Source organism: Ornithorhynchus anatinus, chromosome 1, assembly GCF_004115215.2.
Source record: "Ornithorhynchus anatinus isolate Pmale09 chromosome 1, mOrnAna1.pri.v4, whole genome shotgun sequence".
Taxonomy (NCBI): domain Eukaryota; kingdom Metazoa; phylum Chordata; class Mammalia; order Monotremata; family Ornithorhynchidae; genus Ornithorhynchus; species Ornithorhynchus anatinus.
The window spans coordinates 65,208,510-65,229,612 of NC_041728.1; the positions used below are offsets into that span (position 1 = coordinate 65,208,510).

Below are 21,103 nucleotides of genomic sequence, written 5' to 3' on the forward strand. Positions count from 1 at the left end.
CGTGGGACCACCTGATTCCCCTGTGTCTACCCCAGCGCTTAGAACAGTGCTCGGCACCTAGTAAGCGCTTAACAGATACCAACATTATTGTTATTATTAAGGGAGGCCCGGGGACGTGGGACGGGCCTGGGGCGTGGCTTGTCTATATTCATTCATTCAATAGTATTTACTGAGCGCTTACTAGGTGCCGAGCACTGTACTAAGCGCTTGGAATGAACAAGTCGGCCACAGATAGAGACGGTCCCCGCCGTCCGACGGGCTCACGGTCTGATCGGGGGAGACGGACGGACGAGAACGACGGCGGTAAATAGAGTCGAGGGGCAGAACATCTCATTCATTCATTCAATAGTATTTATTGAGCGCTTACTAGGTGCCGAGCACCGTACTAAGCGCTGGGGATGAACCATGGCAACTAAATAGAATCGAGGCGATGTACAATTAACAAAATATAGGGGACGTGGCTTCGCTATGTAGAGAGGGCGTGGCTGGTCTATAGGGGACGTGGGGGCGCGGCTTGGCTATTCACGCGGTCGTAGGGATTGAGCGCTTACCGTGTGCACGGCACTGCACTAAGCGCTGGGGATTTACGCCTGGGAGAAGCAGCGTGGCTCAGTGGTAAGAGCACGGACTTTGGAGTCAGGGCTCATGAGTTCGAATCCCAGCTCTGCCACTTGTCGGCTGTGTGACTGTGGGCGAGTCACTTCACTTCTCCGGGCCTCGGTTCCCTCATCTGTCAAATGGGGATGAAGACTGGGAGCCCCACGGGGGACAACCTGATTCCCCTGTGTCTACCCCAGTGCTTAGAACAGTGCTCTGCACATAGTAAGCGCTTAGTGTGACCTTGGGCAAGTCACTTCACTTCTCCGGGCCTCGGTTCCCTCATCTGTCAAATGGGGATGAAGACTGGGAGCCCCACGTGGGACAACCTGATTCCCCTATGTCTACCCCAGCGCTTAGAACAGTGCTCGGCACATAGGAAGCGCTTAACAGATACCAACATTATTATTATGATGAAAGGGGACGGAGCTGGGGGGCGTGGCCTAGCTGGGAGGGGGCGTGGTCTGGGCGGGGAGGGCCAAGGGGGCGGGGCCTATCTCTGAGGAGGGACGGGAGGGCCAGGTCTGCCTACAAGGAGTCGTGGTGGGGCTCTAAGGGGGCGTGGCCTGGCATGGGCAGGGAGGGGGTCAGGGGGCGTGGCTTATCCAGGGGGAAAGGACAAGGGGCGTGGCCTGGCTCGAAGGGGGCGTGGCCTGGAAGGGGGGGTCAGTGGACGTGGCTTATGTATGGGGACATGCATGGGGCGTGGCCTGGCTCTAGAGGGGGCGTGGCCTGGAAGGGGGGTGAGTGGACGTGGCCTATATGTGGGGACATGCATGGGGGCGTGGCCTGGCTGTGAGGGGCGTGGCCTGGCTGTGAGGGGCGTGGCCTGGAAGGAGGGGGGTCAATGGAGGTGGTTTATATATGGGGACATGCATGGGGCGTGGCCTGGCTCTAAGGGGGCGTGGCCTGGCTCTAAGGGGCGTGGCCTGGCGCTAAGGGGGCGTGGCCTGCAATAGGGGCATGGCCCGGGTGGAGAGGCGGGACAGTGGGCGTGGCTTATTTATGGAGCCTGGTATGGGGCGTGGCCTGGCTGGGCGGGGGCGTGGTCAGGGTGGAGAGGCGGGCCAGCGGCCGTGGATTGGCTATGGGGACGGTCCTGGGGGCGTGGTCTAACAGAAGGGGCGTGGCCTGCCTGTGCGGTGGGCGTGGCCTGGCGACGAGGGATGGATGGGCGTGGCTCAGCTAGTGGACGGCACTGGGGCGTGGCCTGAATGGGGAGGCGGGCGTGGATTGGCTATGGGGAAGGACTCGGGGGCGTGGCCTTTTCATGAGGGCGGGGCTCGACTGGGGGCGTGGCCTGAGGGATGGGCGGGGCTTAGTCAGAGGGACGGCTCGGAGGGCGTGGCCACGCTGCGGCAGGGGCGTGGCCTGGACGGGGAGGCGGGACAGTGAGCGTGGATTGGCTACCGGACGGGCCCGGAGGCGTGGCCTAGCAGAGGGGCGTGGCCTCGCTGGGCAGTGGGCGTGGGCTGGGTAGGCGGGGGCGTTCGGAGGGCGTGGATTGGCTGGGCGGAGGGAGGGGGCGGGGCCTGGCCTTAGGGGGCGTGGCCTGCCTGGAGGGGCGGGTCCTGCTGGGGAAGCGGGGGGCGTGGATTGGCTACGGGTGTCGGGCGGTGGGCGTGGCCTATCATAAGGGGCGTGGCCTTTGTGGCGTGCTGGGGAGGTGGCGCGGATCGGCTACGGGACGGGCTCGGGGGCGTGGCCTAGCAGAGGAGGGCGTGGCCTGTGAGGGCGGGGGGCGTTTCCTAGCCGGGGATTGGCTACGGGGACGCTCCTGGGGGCGTGGCCTAGCCGAGGGGGCGTGTCCTAGCCGGGGTGGCGTCCCCGAGGGCCCGGATTGGCTAGGGGGACGGTCCCGGGGGCGTGGCCTCCCGGAGGGGGCGTGTCCTGTGCGGGCGGAGGCCGTGGATTGGCCGCGGGCGGCGGAGGGGGCGTGTCCGTCCCGGCCCCTCCCCCCGCCGACGTCACCAACCTGCCGGGCCAGTGCGGGCGGCGGCGCTGCGGGGCCGGGGCGGCGGCGGCGGGGGGGGGGCGGCCCGCAGCGCCTTGCGCAGCACCGCACCGCCCTTCCCCCGACCCGCTCCCCGGAGGAGGCGGCCGGACCAGGTACGAGAGGGGAGGGTCCGCCCAAGGCCCCAAGGAAGGGGTGCAGGGTCCCCCCCCCCTTTAATTCCCCTCCCCCACCCGGGTATAGAAATCGATTAAAAATAGGATTAAATAAAGGGATCGCCGCTCTAATCAATCGTCGGCGCGCACGGGGGGGCTCAGCACTGTGCTGAGCGCTCGGGAGAGCAGCCGGGATCAGACCCGTTCCCTGCCCACCACGAGCTCGCACGTTAGAGGGGGAGACGGACGTTAATAGCAATAGATAAATAGATAAATAGATGAATTGCAGATCTAATAAATTAATAATAAGGGCTTACTGGGTGCCCAGCACTGTGCTGAGCGCTCGGGAGAGCACCCGGGATCAGAGCCGTTCTCTGCCCACCACGAGCTCGCAGGTTAATAGACGGTAATAGCAATAGATAAATGGATAAATAGATGAATAAATGAATTGCGGATCTAATTAATAATGAGCGCTTACTGGGTGCCCAGCACTGTGCTGAGCGCTCGGGAGAGCAGCCGGGATCAGACCCGTTCCCTGCCCACCACGAGCTCGCACGTTAGAGGGGGAGACGGACGTTAATAGAAATAGATAAATAGATAAATAGATGAATTGTGGATCTAATAAATTAATAATGAGCGCTCACTGGGTGCCCAGCACTGTGCTGAGCGCTCGGGAGAGCACCCGGGATCAGACCCGTTCCCTGCCCACCACGAGCTCGCACATTAGAGGGGGAGACGGACGTTAATAGCAATAGATAAATAGATAAATAGATGAATTGCGGATCTAATAAATTAATAATGAGCGCTCACTGGGTGCCCAGCACTGTGCTGAGCGCTCGAGAGAGCACCCGGGATCAGACCCGTTGCCTGCCCACCACGAGCTCGCACGTTAGAGGGGGAGACGGACGTTAATAGAAATAGATAAATGAATTGCGGATCTAATAAATAATGAGCGCTCACTGGGTGCCCAGCACTGTGCTGAGCGCTCGGGAGAGCGCCCTAGAAGATCGGACCCGTTCCCTGCCCACCCCGAGCTCCCACTCTAGAGGGGCAGATAGACGTTAATAGAAATAGATAATTGAATAGATCGCAGATGTAATAAGTAAATAATGAGCGCTTTTAGTTTGCCCAGCACTGTACTGAGCGCTTGGGAGAGCACCCTAGGAGATCGCACCCGTTCCCTGCCCTCCGCGAGCTCCCGGTCTAGAGGGGGAGACAGACGCGAATAGAGATAGGGAGAGGAATTACAGCTGTGACACTAAATAAATACATTAATTACAGATCTGTCTCAGGTCCCGGGCCTGCTAGGCCGCCGCGCCGGCGGAGAGTCGGGCCCTGCGTCCCGGGGGGGGCGATTAAATGGGGGACGGGGTGAGAGTCCCACGGCTTCGGGGCCGGGGGCGACGCTGCGACTTGGGGGTCACCGGCCGGCCGGGGCCCGGGCCTCCCTGCCTCCCCCTCTCCCGCTTCATCCCAGCCGGAGGCCGGCCCGACGGCAACGCGTGGCCCCACCGCGGCCCGCTCGCCGTTGGGAGACCCGTTTCCCGGGCCGGTCGGACCGGCCGGGGCGGGCGGTCCTCGGATGGCGAGCGACCCTCCGGCGGGAGGTGACCGGACGGAGGCGAGGCCCCTCGGCCCGGACCCCGGAGGAGAGGTCCAGCGGCCGGGGCCGTGAAGGCGGCGGGAAGGCCCGGCCTCGTCCTCTTGGGCCTGGCCGGCGATTCGCATCCACCTGGTGCCGGGGAGGGGTTGGGGATTGATCGGGTTGAGGTCGGCCCACCCCGACGGACCCTCGCGTCCCCGAGGCCGGGGGGAGGAAGGGGCCCGGGGAGGGGCTCGCAGAGATCCCGGTGGTCGTGGGGGGACGCGGGGACGGAGCTCAAACGCCACCTCCCTCCGCCCCTCGGATCCGAAGCCCGCGGTGGAAACGGAGGCGATGATTCCCACTTCGGGAATCCCGGTAGGGCGGGGCCCGCTTTGCACCGGGGACGGGTTAGGGCGGGTGTCCCGCTGCGTCCCGGGGAGGCTCCCCCCGTCGATCGATCCGTCGATGGTGTTCATTGAGCGCTTACTTGGTAGCGCCCCGTACTGAGCGGAGGGCACGGCCTTTGGACGGGTTCCCCGGCCCCGGCGAGGGGGAGCGTGGCCCGCCGGATGGTGCCCGGGCCCGGGGGTCGGAAGGACCGGGGTTCTGACCCTGGCTTTGCCGCTGGTCCGCTGGGTGACCTGGGGGAAGTCACTTCACGTCTCTGTGTCTTGGTCGCCTCCTCTGGAAAAGGGGATTAAGACCGTGAGCCCCATGTGGGCCGTGGACTGTGTCCTACCTTGGTCAGCTGTGTGACCGTGGCCGCGTCACTTCACTTCTCTGGGCCTCAGTTCCCTCGTCCCTAAAATGGGGAGGAAGACTGTGAGCCTCACGTGGGACGACCCGATGACCCTGTTTCTACCCCAGCGCTTAGAACGGTGCTCTGCGCAGAGTAAGCCCTTAGCAAATATCAACATTATTATTTTGTATCTACCCTAGTACTTAGAACAGTGCCCAGCACACAGTAAACACTTAAATACCATTTTAAAAAAAAGACCTCCCCCCTCCCCCCCCCTTTCCCACTTAAATTTAGAGCCAGGGGAAGGGAGAGGATGAAAGGGGAGTGGCCTCTGAAGCTCTGGAGATAATAATAGTGATATTTATTAAGCTCTTACCTTGCCCCGAGCTCTGTACTAAATGCCGGGGTACAAAATACAAGGTCGTCAGGTCCCACGCGGGGCTCACAGTCAAAGCTGGAGGGAGAACGGGAGAATCCCCATTTTGCAGCTGAGGAACCGAGGCACAGAGAAATGAAGCGACTTGCCCAAGGTCATACGGCAGACGAGTGGCAGAGCCGGGAATGGAAAATGCATTCATTCATTCATTCAGTCGTATTTACTGAGCGCTTCCTGTGTGCAGAGCACTGTACTAAGCGCGTGGAAAGTGCAATTTGGCAACAGATAGAGTCAATCCCTGCCCAACAACGGGCTCACGGACTAGAAGGGGGAGACAGCCGACAGAACGAAACTAAAGAAGTAGACGGGCGTCGATACCATCAAAATAGATAAATAGAATCGTGGATATATATACACATCATTAATAAAATAGAGTGATAAATAATATATACGAATAGACCCAGGTGCCGCGGGGAGGGGAAGGGAGTAGAGCGGAGGGAGGGAGTCGGGGCGATGGGGAGGGGAGGAGGGGCAGAGGGAAAGGGAGGGCTCCGTGTGGGAAGGCCTCCTGGAGGAGGTGAGCCCTCAGTGGGGCTTTGAAGAGGGGAAGAGAGTTAGTTTGGCAGAGGTGAGGAGGGATGTCTGACTCCCAGGCCCGTGCTCTTTCCACTAGGCCGTGCCATTTTCAATTAATGGTTCTCAGGGTGGTTTGGGTAGATCCACAGATGATCGGCTCATCCCCGGTCACTGGAGAGGGGGGAGTTGGAGGTGTCGGAGAAGCCGCATGGAGTAGTGGCTAGAGCACGGGTCTGGGAATCAGTAGGTCGTGGGTTCTAATCCCGTCTCTGCCACTTTTCTGCCGTGTGACGTTTGGCAAGTCACTTGACTTCTCTGGGCCTCAGTTCCCTCATCTGTAGAAGCGGGATTGAGGCAGTGAGCCCCACGTGGGACAGGGACCGTGTCCAACCCGATTACATTATATCCACCCCAGCGCTTCGTACGGTGCCCGGCACTTAGCACGTGCTTAACAGATACCATTATTATATGCTATCGATGCCCGTCCGCTTGTTTCGTTCTGTTGTCTCCCCCTTTCTCGACCGTAAGCCCTTTTGTCGCCAAATTACACTCTCCCAAGAGCTTAGTACAGTGCCCTGCACACAGTAATCGCTCAATAAATACGATTGAATGAATGAATGAATGTGCCGGCTGTCTGGAGGAAGAGTTGGAGATGGAGAGGGGAGAGTTAGGGGTGTTGGATGGTCCGTGCTCGTTCGCTGGAGGGAGAGTCCGGGATGAGAGGGGAGAGTTAGGAGTGCTCGATGGTCAGGGACGGACCGTGGGGGTGGGCGTCCCGGAGAACGATGGCAGAAGGTTCCTCCGCCGGCCACTCTTGGAGACAGAGTCCTTGGGCTGGGTAGGCTTGGTGGGGGCTGATTGAGGTGGTTATCTCTCATTCATTCATTCATTCATTCGTATTTATTAAGAGCACAACAATAAACAGTGACATTCCCTGACCACAATGAGCTTAGAGGCTAGAGGTGGGGAGACAGACATCAATACAAATAAATAAAATGACAGATATGTCCATAAGTGCTGTGGGGCTGGGAGGGGGGGGGGAAGAACAAAGGGAGCAAGTCAGGGTGACGCAGAAGGGTGGGGAGGATGAGGAAAGGTGGGGCTTGGTCTTGGAAGGCATCTTGGAGGAGATGGGCCTTCAAGAAGGCTTTGCAGGGGGGTGGGGGGAGAGTCATCGTCCGTTGGATATGAGGAGGGAGGGTGTTCCAGGCCGGAGGCAGGACGTGGGCCAGGGGTCTGTGGCGAGACAGGCGAGATGGAGGCCCAGTGAGAAGGTTAGCACTAGAGAAGCAAAGTGTGCGGGCCGGGCTGTAGGAGAGAAGTGAGGTGAGGTAGGAGGGGACAAGGTGATGGAGAGCTTTAAAGCCAATAGTGAGGAGATTTTGTTTGATGCGGAGGTGGATGGGCAACCACTGGAGTTTTCTGTGGAGCGGGATGATGTGTCCTGAATGTTTTTGTAGAAAAATGATCCGGGCGGCAGAGTGAAGTATGGACCGGAGAGGGGAGAGCAAGGAAGCCGATGCAGTGATCCAGGCGGGATGGGATGGGTGATTGTATTAATGTCGGTAACAGTTTGGATGGAGAGGAGAGGGCGGATTCTAGCGATGGCGTAGGGGTGGGACCGACGGGGTTGGGTGACCGATTGCCTGGGTGGGTTGAATGACAGGGAGGAGTCAAGGATATCGCCAAGATTACAGGCTCGTGAGACGCCAAGGATGGTAACGATGGTGGTCTTCAGGGGTGGGAGAGTCAGGGGGAGGACTGGGTTTGGGGGGAAGATAAGGAGCTCCGTTTTGGACATGGTAAGGTTGAGGTGAAGGGAGGACATCCAAGTAGAGATGACTTGAAGGCAGGAGGAGATGCGAGACTGGAGAGAGGGAGAGGGATCGGGGCTGGAGTTGTAGATTTGGGTATCATCTGCATAGAGGGGGTGGTTGAAGCCATGGGAGCGAACGAGTTCTCCAAGGGAGGGGGTGTAGATGGAGAATAGACGGGGGCCTAGAACTGAACCCTGAGGGACCCCCACATTTAAAGGATGGCAGGCAGAGGACGAACCCGCGAAGGAGACTGAGAACGAATGGCCAGGTAGGTGAGAGGAGAACCAGGAGGGGACAGAGTCAGGGGAGCCACGGTTGGATAAGGTTTCCAGGAGAAGTGGGTGGTCTGCAGTGTCGAAGGATTAGGTTGGAGTAGAGGCCGTTGGATATGTCAAGAAGGAGATCATTGGTGACCTTCGAGAGGGCTGTTTCTATGGAGTGGAGGGGTCGGAAGCCAGCTCGGAGGGGGCCGAGGGGAGAATTGGAGGAGAGGCGTTTGAGACAGCGCGTGTGTACAACTCGCTGTAGGAGAGAGTTGGTGTTCATGTGGAGTTCCTCTCCATTCCTGCTCTGATCGGCGATGCTGCTCCAGCATAGAGCACCCGAGGCCAGGCCCAGCCCCTCCTCGCTATCTAACTCTTCCGGGACGGCGGTTCCAAGCTCCTGTAGCACCCTGTGCCTCCGGTGCTCCCCGGCAGGGTGAGGGTAGAGGTTTCTGAGATTCCGGCCCCTCCGCGAGTCCATCTCCACTCACAGCGGTCTCGGTTCCCCAGGAGCCACATGATTCGGAAGCAGAGCAGGCCCGACTGAACGTCAGAGGGGTGGACGGCAAACGGGAAGTTGCCCGACGGGGCTCGGAGGCCACTCGTCCCGCCCACCGCCGAGCGTGGCAGGGCTGGGAGGGGGCGGGAGGTGTGGAACCCGTTCCTCACCCCACAGGGCCACCCAATTTCTTACCCTTGGCCCTCCCCAACACGTCCCAGTATCTCAGACCGGCCGCTGGTCGTGGCCAGGCTCCATTCATATTTATTGAGCGCTTACGATGTGCAGAGCACTGTACTAAATAAACAGGCACATTCCCTGCCCACAGCGAGCTTACAGTCGTTCCTCTAGCGCTAACCTTCTCACTGTCGATCTCGCCTATCTTGCTGTCAACCCCTAGCATACGTCGGGCAAGTCACTTCACTTCTCTGTGCCTCAGATGCCTCATCTGTAAAATGGGGATGAAGACTGTGAGCCTCACGTGGGACAACCTGATCACCCTGTATCTCCCCCAGCGCTTAGAACAGTGCTCTGCACATAGTAAGCGCTTAACAAATGCCAACATTATCATTATAGGTCCTGCCTCCGGCCCAGAGCGCCCTCCCTCCTAAAATCCAACAGACAATTACTCTCTCCCCTCTGCAAAGCCTTATTAAAGACCCATCTCCTCCAAGAGGCCTTCCCAGATCAAGCCCCGCCTTTCCTCATCTCCCACTCCCTTCTGCGTTGCTCTGACTTGCTCCCTTTGCTCTCCCCCTACTTCCAGCCCCACAGCGCTCATGCACATTTCTCTAATTATATTTATTTGTCTTGATGTCTGCTCTCCCCGCCTAGACTGTAAGCTTAACAGTGCTTAACAAATATGTGACCGTAAACTCACTGTGGGCAGGGAATGTGTCTTTTTATGGTCATATTGTACTCTCCCAAGCGCTTAGTACAGTGCTGTGCACGCAGTAAGAGCTCAATAAATATGATTGAATGGAGGGGGAGACAGACATTAATATAAATACATAAATTACAGATATGTACATAAGTGCTGTGGGTCTGGAAGGGGAGAATGAATCAAGGGAGCAAGTCAGGACGGTGCAGAAGGAAGAAGAGGAAAGGAGGGCTTAGTCAAGGGAGGCCTCTTGGAGGAGAAGCCAAGGAGCCAGAGAGAGGTACCCGCAGGGCGGCTGTGGGGCCTGAAGCCCCCATGGAGCAGAGACACGCTCCAGGGATGGCGACCTGGCCTGGGCACCGTGCCCGGGCACCGTCCGTACAGGGATCCTCTCTTGCCAGTGCCACCCAGCTGGGGAGGCCCACTGAGGCTCTGGCTGAACCAACTCTCCCCGGCGCCCGACTGCCCATCCCTTGTCTCGCTCCCCTCCCCGGTCCTGCAGCACAGCAGCTGCCAGAGGAACCGGCCGTGGATCGTATTTACCGCGGCTCCAGGAGACTCTTGGTGTTGGGCAGGGGAATCTGGTTGTGAGTCTGTGGTGGAAGGGGGAGACCGGGAAAAATCCCAAAGGGGTGAGTGAAAAATCCAGGGGGAACTCACAGTCTAATCCAGGAGTCAGATGAGGGACAAATACCTCATGGAGAGGAGCAGGAGAATGGACATAAATAATAGATAACAGATAATCAATAAGTTCTCAGCAGGTAAATACCTATGTGGCAAGATGGCGGACGGGATGACGTGACCAGGGAGGCGAGGATCATCCCGGGACTGCCTCCTGGAAGAGATGGGAATTGAGGGACTTCCGGAGCCAGGGAGGACCGTGGTCTGACGTGAAGGGATAGGTCTAGACAGGCGGAAAGGTGTGTGCGATAGGTCCGAGTCGAGCGGGAGTCGAGCTGTTCCCGGCTTTCTTGGGAGAAGCAGAGAGTGTGAGCTGGGGATGGAGCAGCAGGAGAGCCCGTTGATAAGTAGAGACCTGAAGCCAGCGGCCGGGAGTTTCTGTTTTCTGCATGAAGAAATGAGGAGGGGAAGAGAGAGGTTCTGATTGGCGTTTTAGAAAGAAGATTCACGTGGAAGTGGGTCCAGGAGGGATGGCAGTGGCTGGAAGCAGGGAGGCTACCGAGGAGGCCTTTCGGCAGTCTTGGCTTTATTGAATGAACAGTCAATCAGTGGTATTTCTCGAGTGTTTACTGTGTGCAGAGCGCTGCACTAAGTGCTTGGGAAAGTACAATATAGCAGACTGTAGATACTTCCCTGCCCACAAGGAGCTTACCGTCTAGAGGACTTGCAATCCGATTCGATCGGTGCGGGCTGTTCAAATGAACTGTGAGCCTAACGTGGGCCAACCTGATTACCCCGTACCTCCCCCGGCGCTTAGAACAGTGCTCGGCACATAGTGAGCGCTTAACAAATGCCATTATTATTATTATCAAGTAGAAAAACCTGAACCTAATCTTCAAATGTCAGACCTTTCAGCACAACTGGCCTCCTGGTGGCCCCTACCCGTCTGCTGCTCTTCCCCCTTTCCCTCCCTCTCCCCTTCTACCCACTCTTACCAGCTGGTGGGTGTGGAGGCCCACGTGCAGTTAGTCTGCAGGTGGGACTCTGACTTCATGCCCACAGGTAAGGCGTTTTCCCTGATCTTCCTGCGCCGGCTCCAGAATCTGGACCCCGCTGAGGATGTTGCTCCTGGAGTCACCCCAGGGTGACCAAGCAGAGGGGCAGAACTGGCTCCTCTCCCTGGAGGGAGGCGGTGAATTAGAGACAGTCCTCAGTTGGGGGTCAGACCAGACAAGTCCTCTAGACTGTGAGCTTGTTAATAATAATAGTAATAATAATGATAATGATCATAAGAAATGGTTTTTGTTAAATGCTTACTATGTGCCAGGCACTGTACCGAGCGCTGGATGGAAACAAGTAAATCGGGTTGGACACAGTCCCTGTTCCACATGGGGCTCACAGTCTGAATCCCCATTTTAAAGATGAGTGGACTGAGACTCTGAGGAGCGAAATGACTTGCCCAAGGTCACACAGCACACAGGTGGCGGAGCTGGGATTAGAACTCAGGCTTCTGACTCCCAGGCCCACGCTCTATCCACTAGGCCATGCTGCTTGTGGGCAGGGATCGTGTCTCCCAACTCTGTTCTATTGTACTCTCCCCAGTGCTTAGTACAGAGCTCTGCACAGAGTAAGTGCCATTGATCGATTGACATTTGGCTTGTCAGGTATCATGAGCCTTGATTGAGCCTCTTCTGTGCGCCGGGGGCTTGTGAAACAGTCAGGGATTGAAAACACCCTCCCTGTTCTTCAGGAGGCAGAAGATATCGTCTGACAAATATTTGGTAAAGTATGAGATCGTTGACATTAGCCAATCAATCAATCAACAGATCAGTTAATGATTGCTGGGCCACTGCTGGGACGTCATCACTGGGATTATCTTGTCTCTGTCTTAGCCCGTTGCACGGTGGTTGGCACATGGTAACTGCTTAACGAATACCGCAGTTATTATTAATCAATACCCAGAAGGTGGGGGGATTAATCATGGAAGGTACCTTTTTAGGAGCGGGAGGGCGTGACCAGGAGGCAGGGCGGATTTATCTCTGGGCGGAAATCCCCTCAGATTTCTGCCAGGCATCTCCGAGAAGCGCCGGGAAACCCAGGCGGGAGTTTCCGGGATCTAAGCGGGAGCTGCTGGGGCCGCTCCCCTCCGCCCACCCCCTAGCTCATCTCCCTTCTCCTCTTCCGCACAGGCCTCCGGCCGGGAAGGACATGGGGATGCGGGGAGTGGCCACTCTGATGGTCCGGGAGTGGTCTGGCCCCATGATCCCAAACGGGCCCTGGTGGGAAGGGACCCCGGGGATGCAGGGAACACCTCCTTTGGTGGGCCCGGATTGGTGCCGCGCCGGCTGACCAGGGGTCGCGTCCTCGGTCTCCTCCGCAGGATGCCCAACGGCAAGATGAGTGTGACCTCGTGGTTCCTGGTGAGCAGCAGCGGGACCCGCCACCGGCTCCCCCGGGAGATGATCTTCGTGGGCCGAGATGACTGTGAACTCATGCTGCAGGTAGGCCTCACCCCGCCCCACCTTGGCTTTACCTGTTTCAGGGTAAACGCCCTAGATCTATCCGAGTTGTTGGTGCTCGCTTTCGCTCTCGCTTTCCCTCTCACTTTTCATCTCTCTCCCCCGTCTCTCCCCCGTCTCTCTCCTCTCCCCCCCCCCCATTCTCTGCTCCCTCCCTCTTTCCCTTCTTCCCCCCACTTTCTATCCTTCCCCCCAATCCCATACTATGTCCTGCATCATGGCCAATAAATAGAAAATGTGCGTCAGCCCAGCGGGCTAGTTGCCCGCCAGAAGTGAGTGGAAGCAAAGTGGACATAACCCCGTCTGCTTCGTCCACCCCCACCCCCAGCGGCCCCCTAAAGACCGCCCTTGCCTCGGGCTGCCTCGCAACCCCCTTGCTGGGCAGATGGGGAGTTTTCAGGGCCGCTGATCTTTGACCTTACCTAGATTGGCTTTGCCTTAATGCAGCGTCTTAAGCCAGGGGCGGGCTGTGAGAGGTTGAGAGAGCACGTCCAGCTCTTGGCCACTAACCTAGCTTCCCAGTTGGGTTAGGGGTCACCCTTTCAGGGGGCGGGGGGTGGATTGGATGACCCTCTGGTCCAACAGAGGGGCCCACGGTTTGACCAGCTGTCGCTGGGGTTGGGTTGCCAGTGGCAGGCATTGGGGTGTGTGTGTGTGTGTTGTGTAGATTCCTGCCCTTCCTCTGGACTTTTGTCAGACCTCGTCTAGTGCGTCCAGCCCCTGGGGCTCATCGCCAGCTGCGTTTCTTCCAGGGGTCCGCTGGCCGGAGTAGGTGGTTCCCAGGGAAGGGGAGGCCGCGTGCCCGTCTCAGGGTGTGGTTGAGTTTTCCCATGGATCTGTGGGAGGGAGGGTGAGGAGAAGGGTCTCTAGCTGGCAGTCCTTCGAGGCTTCCACCTCCCTTGCCCACCTAGGTTCCGTCCATGCCGTCTTAAATTGAGCTGGCCCCGAATGGTTTGGCAGGGAACGATTCACACAGGGGACCATGGAGGCTGGGGTGGGTCCGGGACTCCTGGACACAAGGGGAAACCAGAAGGTCTTTAGCGGGGGGCTCCTGAGGCCCACCGTCACCAAGCTCTGCCAGGCTCAGGGGCATCCCGGCCTCCTCCGTTCAGTCTGTCAGTGCCTTGGAGAGTGTGCTGCCAAGGTGGCAGAATTTGGGGGCCCCCGTTCAGGGTCGCTTTGGGCGGTTGCTGGAGAGCCTTGGTAGAGTGAAGGATTTTCATGTTGCGGGCTGAGCTTGGGCTTTTTCAAGCTTAATACGGGTCCACAGTATCCTTCCTGGCTTTGGGAAAACACCGAGTAGGAAAGCACGGCCAGCTAACTTTTGTAGATCCTGAGCCAGCCGAGGACCCCAGTGGAAAGCAGAATCTGGGGAGGAGAGGAATGCCATGGGTTTGTGTGGCCAAGAGCCAGGCTTTGGATTTGCAGCAAAGTTTAATGTACTTGCCGTGCTCCGATAGCTAATTGAGAGAGTGGCTAAGTTTTTTTTTTTTTTTTTGTAGAATGAAGGATTTTCACGTTGCAGGCTGACCTTGGGCTTTTTCAAGCTTAATACGGGTCCACGGTGCTCTGTGGAGTCTACAGGCAACATGGTGTAGTGGGTAGAGCGATGGGCCTGGGAGTCGGAAGGACCTGGGTTCTAATCCCAGCCCTGCCACTTGTCTGCTGTGTGACCTTGGGCAAGTCACTTCACTTCTCTGTGCCTCTCATACTTCATCTGTGAAATGGAGATTAAGATTGTGAGCCTCTTAGGTGACGTATGTATCCAAATTGATTGTCTTGTATCTACCCCAGCGCTTAGACCAGTGCCTGGCACGTACTAAGTGTTTAACAAATACCATCAAATTAAAAAAAGTGATTTAAAATGCTTTACCTGTCATAGAGAAGCAGCATGGCCTAGTGGAAAGAGTATGGACCTGGGAGTCAAAAGATCTGGGTTCTAATTCTGGATCCACTGCTTATCTGCTGTGTGGCCTTGGGCAAGTCACTTAACTTCTCTGTGCCTCAGTTCCCTCATCTACAAAATGGGGATTTAGTACCTGTCCTCCCTCCTATTTAGATTGTGAGCCCCATATTAGTATAGTGCTCTGCACACAGTAAGCGCTCAGTAAATATGATTGAATGAGTGAATATGGGACCAGATTATCTTGCATCTAACCCGGTGCTTAGTACTGTGTTTGGCATATAGTAAGCACTTCCAAATACCACAAATTATTATTATTATTATTATGAATGAGCGCTTATCCCAACTCCGTCACTTGTCTGCTGTGTGACCTTGGGCAAGTCACTTCATTTCTCTGTGACTCCGTTACCTCATCTGCAAAATGGGGATTAAGACTGTGAGCCCCATGTGGGACGGGGACTGTGTCCAATCTGATTAAGCTTGTATCTACCCCAGAGCTTAGAACAGTGCCTGACGAATATTAAGTGCTCAACAAATACCATTTTTTTATTATTATTATTTTTCCGGAGTACCGTCAACTGCACAGAGCAGTGTGGCAGGTTGCAGGTCTCTCAGTCCATCTTCAAGCATGGCTGGAGAGAATAGGTTTTAGCTGGAAGGAAGGAACCAGAAGACTGAGAGCTATCAGTTATACAGTTCAGGAAAAACCTAGGATTGTTTTCTATTGTACGTTCCAATCGGTCTAATGGACAACAGAAGCCAGGAGGCCAGCGGAACGTGGAGTTCTTCCTAAACGCCCCCAGATCTGTCACTATATAAGCCCCAGTGTGCCGGCCTCTAGGTCACCATCCGTCCTTCTGGTCACCCCCATCTCAGGACAGGCAGAAAGGGCTGGAGAAAGAGCCAAGAAGGGCTACCAGGATGGTCAGGGATGGGAGAGCACCTTCGATGCAAGGAGAGACTGAAAAGAATAAGATTCTACAGAATGATAGAATGAAGGCTGGGAGGGGACAGGATTGGCGTTTCCAGAACCGGCAAGAGCCTGGACAAGGCAAACATGCTGTTCCTCAAATCTTGCCCCGCCAGAATGAGGGGCGTCTAAGACAGAGCACGGGCCTGGGAGTTAGAAGGATCTGGGTTCTGATCCCGGCTCCACCATTTGTCTGCTGTGGGCAAGTCACTTCACTTCTCTGTGCCTCAGTTACCTCAGTTAAATGGGGATGAATCCCGTGTAGGACAGGGACTGTGGTCAGCCTAATTAACTCGTATCTACCCTAGTGCTTAGAACAGACCTTGGCACGTAGTCAGTGCTTAACAAGTACCATGCTTATTACTATTATTAATATTATTGTTATAGGAGCAGGATGGGGGGGGCGGATTCAAAACAAACAAGGAAATACTTCTTCCCCCAATGGGGGTACACCCATGGAGTCTGCTCCCACAGGGAGCTGTGCAGCTGAAACCAACAGCAGGTCGGTCTGTGCCGGGTCAGTGGAGGGGGAGAGTCAGGGATGGAGAGGGAAGAGTTAGGAATGTGTGAGATGGTCCACTGCTAACGATGGAGGTGGGTGATTTGGAGGGCAGTGGTCCCAAGCATATAGTTATAACTAATAATTAGGGTATTAAATCCTTATTCTGTAAACACCAGTGTATCTAGAAGGTTATAAGAGGAGACGCACTCTCTGTCCCACATGGGACTCCCAATCTACCTTATTCCCATTTTACACGTGAGGAAACTTAGACCCAGAAAGATTGACCAGGAATGATAATAATTGGTTTCTGTTAAGCACTTTCTGTATGCCAATCACCGTACTAAGAGCCAAGTAGATACAGGATTATTAGATTCATTCATTCATTCATATTTATGGAGCGCTTACTGTGTGCAGAGCACTGTACTAAGCGCTTGGAATGTACAATTAGGCAACAGATAGAGCCAATCCCTGCCCAACGACGGGCTCACAGTTTAACCGGGGGAGACGGAAGACAAAAGTAGATACAGTCCCTTAGGCTCACAGTCTAAGGGGGATGAGGAACAGGTATTTATGCCCATTTTACATATGAGGAAGGTGAGGCCCAGTGAAGCGACTTGCCTAAGGTCACACAACAGGTAAGTGGTGGAGCTGGGGATTTGCTCTCGGCTCATCTTACTCTGTGTGGGAGCCAGAGTCCCGGGCTGGATGTGGTGTGGAGATGGATGAGAGGGTCGTTCAGGTCTGATGCTCCTGTCCTCCCTCCCAGCCTTGCTTTACTCTGATAGCTTTTTACTCTGAAGTCAGTCAGCTGGGAATGGGAACGCCCTGTGTGCCATTAAAGGCCCGATGGAGGTTGGCTGAGAGAGGAACGTGAAGTGACGTGACCCTGTGTGCCATTGATGGTGCGATGGCAGTTTGGTTGTTTTTTTCCATGGTATTTGTTAAGTACTTTACTGTGTGCCAGGCACTATTCTAAGAGCTGAGGTAGATACAAGGTAATCGGGTTGGATACAGTCCTTGCCTCTCATGGGGCTCCCACTCTTCTTCATCCCCATTTTACAGAGGAGGTAACTGAGGCAAAGAGAAGTGAAGTCACTCACCCAGCAGACAAGTGGCGGAGCCAGGATTAGAACTCAGGGCCTTCTGACTCACAGGCCCGTGGTCTATCCTCTGAGCCAGGCTGCCGCCTCAGTTAAGCACATAGTAAGTGCTTGACAGATGCCATTGCCCCCAAACAAAAAACAACGACAAAAACCCCCCAACAATAACAAAAAAAACCTACCCTTAAAAAAAAAAAAAAAGTACGAGCTGGGGTGGAGAGGAAGGAGAGAACGCCAATAGCCCCACGATGGCCTTCCATCTCTGGATGCCCTCCATTTCTCCCAGGTCATCGTGCCCTATGTGGTGACGTGATCCCGTGTGCCATCGATAACATGATGGCGGTCAGCTGGAGAGGGAACATGATGTGGTCCTGCGTGCCACCTTGTCCCACCTTGCCAGTCGGCCAAAACACCACCTTCCGACACAAGGCCCAGATCGCATCCGGGTGAGAGTCTTTTCTAAAGTTGAAAGAGACAAGCTGCCGGACCTTTCTCTGACCCCCGATCTTTCCCTTGGGAGGAGGAAGCGGCTCGTGGAAAGAGCTCTAGCTTGGAAGTCAGGGAACCTGAGTTCATATCCTGACTCTGCCACTTCCCCGACCTTGGGGAATTAACTTCTCTGGGCCTCAGTTTCCGATCTGTAAAGTGGGGATTCAATACCTCTTCTCCTCGCACCCTAGACTCTGAGACAGGAATAGTGTCTGATCTAATTGTGTCCACCTAGCACTTAATATTTTATCATTATTATTATTATTATTGTTAGGGTGGTTGCGTGGACAGGCAGCCTGCTTGGGACTGGAGACCTGTCCCCGAACCCTTCCCGACGCCCCCTGAGCTGATGTGGCGTGGTAGAGATGAATCAGGGAAAGCTTTCCAGAGGAGATGGGATTTCAGGTGGGCTTTGCTGCTGAAGAGGGTTGTAGCCTGTTAAAGTTGAGGGGGGATGGAGTTCCTGGCAAGAGGGAGGGATGAGAGGTGAGGGAGTCAAGAGCAAGGAACAGGAAGAAGGTTAGTTTGGGAAGAATGAGGAGTGTGGGGAAAAAAGAAGCGGCGTGGCCTAGTGGATAGAGCATGGGTCTAGGAGTAAGAAGGACCCGGGTTCTAATCCCGGCTCCATCCCTTGTTTGCTGTGTGACCTTGGGCAAGTCACTTCACTTCCGGTACCTCATCAGTAAAATGGGGATTAAGACCGTGAGCCTCATGTGTCCAGTCTGATGAGCTTTTATCTATCCCAGGGCTTAATTCAGTGCCTGGCACATAGTAAGTGCTTAACAAATGCCATTAGCCAAAACCAAAAAAAGACAAAACAAACCCAACAACAACAAAAAAACCTACACTTAAAAAAAAGTGTGAGCTGGCATGGAGAGGAAGGAGAGAGCGCCAATAGCTCCACGATGGCCTTCCATCTCTGGATGCCCTCCATTTCTCCCAACTCATCGTAGATGGTAGTTTCCCTACCCAACATCTTCTCTGCCGTTGCAGAAATCCATGTGCTCAATCGCTCGCTCCCCTGACCCTCAGTCGCGGTGTCTCAGCACCAACTCGCGGTCCTGGCTCCCCTCCACCGTCCACTTCCTCCACTCCTGTGCTCACGCTGCAGAGCGCTGTTGGCAGAAATCTAGGCACCAGGCCAAGTTTGGCCTCTTCAGGTTCATCCCGCCTTGCCCCCTCCTCTGTAAGCTGCTTTATTGCTTTTCCCCCGTCGACTCCCATCCCCATTGCCCCCACCAATTACTCCAAACTCCCTCCCGAAATGCCCTTGCCCCACCTCCCCACCCTTCCCCCAGATGACCTACTTTGCTGACAGAATCGGAATTATCATTATGCTTGAGCCCCACCTCCCGATCACTCTCCCACCTCCACTCTCACTCTCTGCCATCTCTCAAGAGGAGATCTCCCACCTGTTTTCAGAATCTATCAATCAGTGTTATTGATCGAGCACCTACCATGTGCGGGGCACTGTCCCGAGTACCCGTGTCTTTAACCCCGTTCTTTCTCACCTTTGAAAAACACTCACACCCACTCTCTTTCCCTCCTGGCCCACCGTCATCAGCCGCGCCCTCTGATGGCTCCTTTCACTCTGCCTCCAAACATTGTCCACCCCTCCCCTAACCTAAAAAATCCTTCTTGGGATCCCGGTGCCGCGCCCAGCTACGGCCCCACCTCCCTGCTCCCATTCCTGGCCTGATTCCTCAGACCGGATTGTCTGTACCCGCTTGCCTCCGCTGCCTCTCCTCCAACTTCCTCTTAGACCCTTCCCTTGGTTTTCCTCCCCTTCACTCGCCCGAGATGGCTCTCTCCAAGGCCGTCGGTGGCTACCTCCTTGTTAAATCGAATGGACTCTCTATTCTGATCCTCGTCGGCTTCACGGTCACCTTTCGAAATTGAGGACCTCTCCCCTTTTCTGAGAAGGTCACATGACCTGGTTTTTTCTGACTCAGCTCTCACTTCTCTTCCTACCTCTCTGTCCGCTCCATGGCTTCCTGTTCCTCTGCTTCCCACTCCCTAACGGTGGGTGTCCCCCAAGACTCAGTTTTGAGTCCCCTTTTTCACTTTACACTCTTGGCATACAATGCTTGGTGCATAATAAGCACTTAAATATCTTCTTCTTATTATTATTGTTAGGGTGGCAGGTGAGGACGGGCAGCCCGCTTGAGATCGGGAACCTGGCCCCGAACTCTTTCTGACACCCTCTGATTCATTCAATCGTATTAATGAGTGCTTACTGTGTGCAGAGCAGTGGTGGAGATGAATCAGGGAAGGCTTTCCAGAGGAGGTGGGATTTCAGGAGGTTTTGAAGCTGAAGAGGGTTGTAATCCATTAGAGTTGAGGGGGAAAGGTGTTCCCGGCAAGAGGGAGGGATGAGAGGTGAGGGAGTCAAGAGCAAGGGGCAGGAAGAAGGTCAGCTTGAGAAGAATGAGGAGTTGTTGAAAAAAGAAACAGTGGCCTATTGGGTGGAGTGCAGGCCTGGGAGTCAGAAGGGCCTGGGTTCTAATTCTGACTCCATTACTTGTTTGCTGTGTGACCTTGGGGAAATCACTTCACCTCTCTGTGCCTCAGGTGCCTCCGTGGGGGGGGCAACAGGGTGCTGGGCACACAAGGGGAATCCCGCTGGGTACACTTCCCCCGGCTTCAATTACCACCTCTATGCGGACGATTCCAAAATCTGTCTCGCTTGCCCTGTCCTCTCTCCTTAATGCGATCTTCTCTTTCCTCTTGCCTCTAGAACATCTCTCCCTATTAATAAATATGGTATTTGTTAAGCGCTTACTATGTGCCAGGCACTGTATGGATGTGTCACTGACACCCCAAGATCAGTTTGTCCAAAACTGAACTCCTCATCCTCTCCTCTAGACTTTAGTAGGCCCACTGTGGACAGGGAATGTGTCTACCAACTCTGTTGCATTGCACCCTCCCAAGCACTTAGTACACTGCTCTACAAGCAGTAAGCGCCTGATGAGAAACAGCGTGGCTCAGTGGAAAGAGCACGGGCTTCGGAGTCAGAGGTCATGAGTTCGAATCCCGGCTCCGCCACTTGTCAGCTGTGACTGTGGGCAAGTCACTTAACTTCTCTGTGCCTCAGTTCCCTCATCTGTAAAATGGGGATTGAGACTGTGAGCCCTACGTGGGACAACCTGATTCCCTTGTGTCTACCCCAGCGCTTAGAACAGTGCTCGGCACATAGTAAGCGCTTAGTAAATACCAACATTATTATTATTATTATAAATACCACCGATGGATTGATTCCCTCCCCAAATTTCTCCTCTGCCTCACTTTTCCCATTACGGTTGACAACACCGCCCTCCTCCCTTCTCCGAAGCCTGCGACCTTGGCATTATCCTTGACTTTTCCCTCGCTTGCAGATTCTATATTCAGTCTGTTGCCAAACTCTGCTGGTTTTTCCCATGTGACATTTCCAGACTCCACACCTTCCTCTTCATCCAAACAGCCACTAAACCGGTCCCCACACTTGTCACCTTCTGCCTTGGCTTACTGCATCAGCCTCCTCATGGGTCTCGCTGCCTCCGGTCTCCCCCATCTCCAGGG

The 21,103-nt window shown here is 55.5% G+C and overlaps 1 protein-coding gene across 4 annotated transcripts in view; it reads left to right on the forward strand.

Moving 5' to 3' along the window:
- Window positions 1-2,607: 2,607 nt before the first annotated feature.
- Window positions 2,608-21,103, forward strand: part of CEP170B (centrosomal protein 170B) — a 67,417-nt gene continuing 48,921 nt past the window's right edge. For 3 of the 4 annotated variants that reach the window (XM_029058894.2, XM_039912145.1, XM_029058896.2), the window contains exons 1-2: window positions 2,608-2,706; window positions 12,443-12,563. In XM_029058894.2, coding sequence (XP_028914727.1) covers window positions 12,444-12,563 — 120 coding nt within the window. In that variant the 5' untranslated portion in view covers window positions 2,608-2,706; window position 12,443. Of the gene's footprint in view, window positions 2,707-11,751; window positions 11,844-12,442; window positions 12,564-21,103 lie in introns of those variants that run through there. The other variant, XM_029058895.2, reaches the window with a different exon arrangement.